Source organism: Camelina sativa, chromosome 11 (assembly GCF_000633955.1).
Source record: "Camelina sativa cultivar DH55 chromosome 11, Cs, whole genome shotgun sequence".
In the NCBI taxonomy this organism is placed as follows: Eukaryota; Viridiplantae; Streptophyta; class Magnoliopsida; order Brassicales; family Brassicaceae; genus Camelina; species Camelina sativa.
In genome coordinates this window covers 4145068-4151096 of record NC_025695.1, presented here as the reverse complement: position 1 = coordinate 4151096, position 6029 = coordinate 4145068, and the positions used below count along the sequence as shown (strand labels likewise).

Genomic DNA, 6029 nt, shown 5'->3' with positions numbered 1-6029 from the left:
AAGTCCGCGTTATCACTAGTTAATATTGTCGACATTATTGATGATGTAATAATGGGACAACTTTTTAATATGAAGGCTTTTTAGAACCCTACCACCGAAGGAAATATAGAAAACGACTTCTTCATAAATGATAGTAATATATATAATCTTTGATTAGATCCATTGCAATGATGGTAAAATATTTTGCATGACAAAAACACTCACTTTGGGTGATTTTAGTTAACAGAATTAAAATAGTATGAATCATCCGTCTCTAGCCGACACAAAGTATGTAATTCTTTTCATACTATCATTCTCTAAATTTTATATTATACTTGCGTTTACATAGTCATTAAAAAATGAGACTACAAAGGAAACTAGACGCATTAGTCTAGTTTGATTGTCATTGACATAGTCTCTCCAGGATCTCATGATGCGATATGTATATATCACCATTTCTCTTGTTCTTGGAGGTAAGTGGCTTGCAATGTAATATCCCGATTTAATATAATATTTTTCGTTTTATTGTCATGTAAAAAGAAATTTATGATAAAAATATACTCCAGGAGTACGGTTTTCTAATCTAACTTACACTATGTGACTTTAGATTGTTCGTGTTATCATATTTATGATTACTGTAGGTCTTATGGTAATGTTAATGAAGTTTAAATTAAAAGGGTCTCCGTTATTTAAAGGTTTTTGGAACGAATTGAGCGGTTCAAGAAGGCACGATTTAATGCTTCTTATAAAGTACGTACTTGATAATATAGCTAGAAGTTAGTACATCCTAGTCCGTGGGTTGCCGACTTGACCAAAATTTTTTTTTAATTATGTTTCTTGTAAAACAGTACATTATTTTAAGAGTAATAACGAAAATATTAAAAGCAAATTCTTTCTACTAATGAGTTCAATAAAATCCAACACAACTGGTAAACGACTACGTACTATACCGTAGGTTCCTTCCAGTCCTGCTGCATCTTACAACTTTAATAAAGATGATCAGAGAGTCCTTCTGAATAAGTAAATAAGAAAAAAAAAACAAATTTAATGCAAAGAAAAAAAAAATATATATATATATATATATATATACGAACTAGTATAAATCGTCACATCACAAAAAAGCAAAAGATTTAAAAAAACTTATATCGTCTTTCGCGTTATAATGAAAAGAAAAGATACTTTTTTAAATAATAAAAAAAAAATCGTAAATTACAATTTTATACAACACCAACCTCGTAGGTAACCTATGGTCCCTCTTCATTCCACCACGTATACGACGACTAGAGTATGCCCTTATATATAAATTGTAAGTTAAAACTTAATATTTCTTCATTTGATTTTTAAGATCATTTGAGAGAGAGAGAGTTTCGGAAACATTCCAAAATCTAGAAGTCGAATTTTTTTTTTCACCAAATAAAATAGGAATGATAGAAACAAGAAGTATCTTTTTATAAAAAACTCTTATTCCACCCCCAAAAATAAAATGTCTCACTCTTTTTTGCCTTAAAATTTCTTTCTTTTTACAAAACCCAAATCTAAATACAAATTCGCACTAAAATAGCAAAAAAAAAAAAAGAAGAAATCAGTCTCTTTGACATTTTGTCGAACACTTGGACGGCATAACAAAAAAAAAAAAAAAAAAAGGTTCAACCTTTGAGATTAGCAATGGCGGATTCGTTTTCCGACAAGGAGAAGAAGGAGAGTAGTAAGCAGCCGGTGTATCGTGGAGTCCGTATGAGGAGCTGGGGAAAATGGGTATCGGAGATTCGTGAGCCGAGGAAGAAATCGAGAATCTGGCTCGGGACTTTTCCGACGGCGGAGATGGCTATGCGCGCTCACGACGTCGCGGCTATGAGCATCAAAGGAACCTCAGCCATTCTCAATTTCCCTGAGCTCTCTGATTTTTTGCCCCGACCCGTTTCGCTCAGCCCTCGTGACGTCAGAGCTGCGGCGACCAAAGCCGCTTTCATGGACTTCGATACGACGCCGCTTCGTTCCGAGACTAACAAAAGGTCGGGTACTGGGGAAACGACGTCGAATAAGAGGTCGGAGAGTAGTAGTAGTAGTGTGAGCAGCGAAACGGTGTCGTTCTCTGTGACGAGCATTGAGGAGAGTGCAGTCTCGGACGACCTTGACGAGATCGTTGAGTTACCGAGTCTAGGCACCACGAGTTTAAACGAGTCAAACGAGTTCGTGGTTTTTGACTCGTTGGAAGAGTTAGTGTACATGCCTCTTTGGTTAAGCGGTACGGATACAGATGACTTTACGTGTAACAACAATGCTTCTTCTTCTTCTTCGTTGAACTCATCAGTTTTCGAATCTTGGAAACACTTTCCCTGAAAAAGTAATATGTTCTCTGGTTTTTTTTTTTTTGTGGGGGTTTGTTTAGTTTTTGATGGGAGTCTCTGTGTTTTTGCGTTGCGTGAGATATCTCTTTAATTAAGATGATGATGATGATGTTTGTGGAATTAGATAACTTTTTTTTTGATGTTCTTCTTCTTCTCTTCGTACTCGTAATCCGGTTATGGGAATGTAAGTGTGTATATTTTGTTATGGGTTTAGCCGGAAATAATGTGACAGTAACCATCTAGTTTTCAATTTTGCAAGATGGTTAGATTCTCAATTTACACCAAAACATGTTGTCTGGTTTGTATTAATGTCCACGATGAGTCACAATCTGAATTCAAGAGTACTTACTCTGTGTGGATTGTTTGAAAAATGAAAAATAGACATATGGTCTCAAAGCTTGGACAACATTTATTTCGATGTTTGACATACCCCATTTCTTCGTTGCAGTTCAAATTTTCACATTATCTAAAGGCTTCCACACAAAAAAAAATAACTACTTTAGTACTATGAGCTTAGTTAAATACTACCAAGTAACACAATTTAATAGTATTAAGTAAAAGAAAAGTCAAACCGTAGATAATGTAATTCTCATCAACAATTTGACGGGTTTGAGACAAATTTTGTAAGCATGACATTGTTTTTTTTGCTTTACAAATTTGTGACAGGTTTTATGACCATATATTAAACTAGTCTACAATCGATTTCCAACAATTTTTATGTAACTTTTTTTTTTTGGCCATATGCATTATTTTTACAAATTATCTATAAATATAACGTAGTTAATCAGTAGTGTGTAATAATTGTCAATCTCCTAGTCCTAGTTTTATTCTTTAATACAACATGCCTGTGATCTCTAAAATGTTTTAATTAGAGAGCTATTTGATTAATAAATTGGTTTCTTATGGTTTACTTTGCAGAGATTATATAATACTGTAAACTGACAGTGAATCTAAATATCTATAAAGGAAACAGACGTTTCAGAGAGTTTTTTTCCCCCATGAAATTGTGAAGGGTAACGTCCACGTGTATTTATTATTTTTGTGTGGAAGCCAATAAAGTCTGCTTTCAATTTGTCTCCATGGGAAATAAAAAGTTACTATTCAGTTTGTAAAACAAAAAGAAAAAGAAGATATGGACAGAAGTGAAGTCAAATTTAATTGGTCCAGTTATATCATCACTCTCTCTAGTCTCATTGTCGTGTTCCCAACTGCATCTCAATTTTATTTTGTCCTTCAAAAAAGAAGCAAGGACGAATCATTGGCCGATGATAGTACTGATCAAGATAGCAGCTTATAAAACCCACCGTCTAAGTAGGTTTACCATTTTTAAGTGTGCCTGTAAGATATTGACGGATTCATATACAAAATATGTTGGATCCCAACTACATTTGTTACTTGGTGCAACTGAAGAGATTATCTCCTTGAAAACCCCGGCGGTAAAGGGCAGTCCTTTTCTTCCTAAATTTTAAAATAAGCACTCTAATACATGTTTACCAGAGGATTTAACAAGTCAATTTGGAATATGAGTCATGGTCAGATTAATATGACACTATAGAGAATATGTCATTTGTAATAGACCGTTCTCTTGTAATGTACAGAAACTTAAGTATCATGCACCGTCCAAAAAATCAAAACGGTCCCTTGTATACATGCACGTCTTGTCTATTGACAAATGGACTGAGTATATGTGAAAGGTGAAAAGAAGAAGAGCTTACTTACAAAGTTACAAGTCTTTATCACAATTCACAAGTTGTGAATCAAGTGCTGGAGTGGAGCACACACGTTATATTTAAATTTAGAATCCATATAATTCACAAGTGGGTTTTCGTATTGGGTTACCATCGACCCATAAAATCCCTTCGCATGAATTATTGCATTTTGCTTTCCAGCAACACTTTTTAAGTAAAATCCCATTTACTTTATGTTCCTATTCATTGATAGCGAAATCCTAACAAGAGTGGCTCCACGTGTATTTAGTGAGTTTTGCCATATTTCAACTGTTTTGTCGGTGTTATTATTATTGTTATTTTGGCTTGTTTATATGGTATTATACAGCTTGGTGAATTCTTATTTACAAGATGTTACATCTCAAAATGACTAGTGTCCCAGACTCCCGCAGTATTAGAAGAGTGCAAAATAATCCATTTTTTTGTTGTTAAGTTGAAATGATCCACATCTATGGTATATATAGTAAAAAAATGTCTTTTAAAGCAAATGAATCGCGATCTTCCTTCGACTAGAATCTCTCCTAGTCCTAGTTGCACTCCTGTATACGTTTAATATTTTCAAATTGCAATATAGTAACCCCATTAGTCCACAATTTTAATTTTTTTTTGTTCAGTAAATAATGTTGTCAACGTTATAAACACCTTATTAAAAAATAAATTTAATCAACAAACATTAGGTGAATAAATATAGTAACCTTTTTCATAAAGGGTTTATAAAGTGGACAACGTTATTCACATTTTTTTTGTGTGTGTAAATTTAGTAGAGATTTGAAAGAACGAAAAAAAAGAGAGAAATTGTTTAGCTTAAACAATGGAGTAGTTACTTGTCTAGTTGATGTCGTGAAAAGTGAACCACATCCACATGACAGAAGAGAATTAGTAGATTTAATTTGGTGTTCGAATTAGTCTATGAAGATAATTTATTCCTGACGATTTTGTTTCTGTCTTCTTACATAAACGATGTTGAGGTCGATAGGCTTGCCTGTATCTTGACCATTACGCTCTCGTCCTATAGCTCATATATATATACATCCTTGAACCAAGTGGACCAACAACGAGTTTGGACTTACGCGGAATTGCTCGAGAAAAAACAACTGATCGGGGAACAAAGAGAAACCTCTCTTGTTATGGAGGTTTTTAGAGTTTTAAACCTAAACCATCAAGATTATGGTTCAACTCAAGCCTAATATTTTTATTTACGAGTTCCTTACTTGCGTGTGAATACATTTTAATTGGACGCATCATCCACTATGCAAGTTGGAGATAACAACCGTTCTCAGACCTCTCTTTTTCTCTCGACAACAGTATCGCTGTAAGAGGAATAGAAGAATTAAAGAGAAAAGGAATTAATAAATTGGAGAAGACAATGCGTTCTCTGCTTCGGTGGGCTCTGTTTTTTAATAAAAGACCAACTGCTCAAGCGTCCAGTGTACAAGTTTGTCACTGATGATGGGCTTGGGCATCTACCTTTCCTTTTTGGTTTACCTCTTAAGTGGAATTTTGGCAATTCGTAACATGACTGCAATTCTAATCACTTTATTCATTTAAAAAAAAGAAGATAATGTTAATCCATTCATTTAGTTCATAAGTCATAACATGCTCCATCACGATTCACGCATCTATGGTTTGGTGAAATGACTTTCTCATCCGTTATCTTAATTTGATTGTAAGTTTCCAGCAACAAGAATTATCTTATACATACTAAATCAAGGTTTTGCCCAAAAAGATAAAAAGAAATAAAAATATCTGAAAAATAAAGACCAGCTAACCCGATCCCTAGTCTAAAATACTATATTATATATCCTTCACCTAAACCAGGTACATATATGGAAATTAAGTTTTTAAATTCCTTTTTTGTGAAATTTGTCGGGTAAGTTATGCATTAGTTTTACTTGTTTAAACCTGGATCCTGAATCCTTTCTTCTTCTTCTTCTTCTTCTTCTTCTTCTTCTTCTTCTTCTTCTTCTTCTTCTTC

At 33.8% G+C, this 6029-nt stretch overlaps 1 protein-coding gene across 1 annotated transcript; it reads left to right on the top strand.

Moving 5' to 3' along the window:
* Positions 1272-2628, top strand: LOC104721543 (ethylene-responsive transcription factor ERF043-like). The gene has a single exon (XM_010439550.2). It carries the CDS (start codon positions 1645-1647, stop codon positions 2317-2319), a length of 675 nt encoding a protein of 224 aa, XP_010437852.1. The 5' UTR covers positions 1272-1644; the 3' UTR covers positions 2320-2628.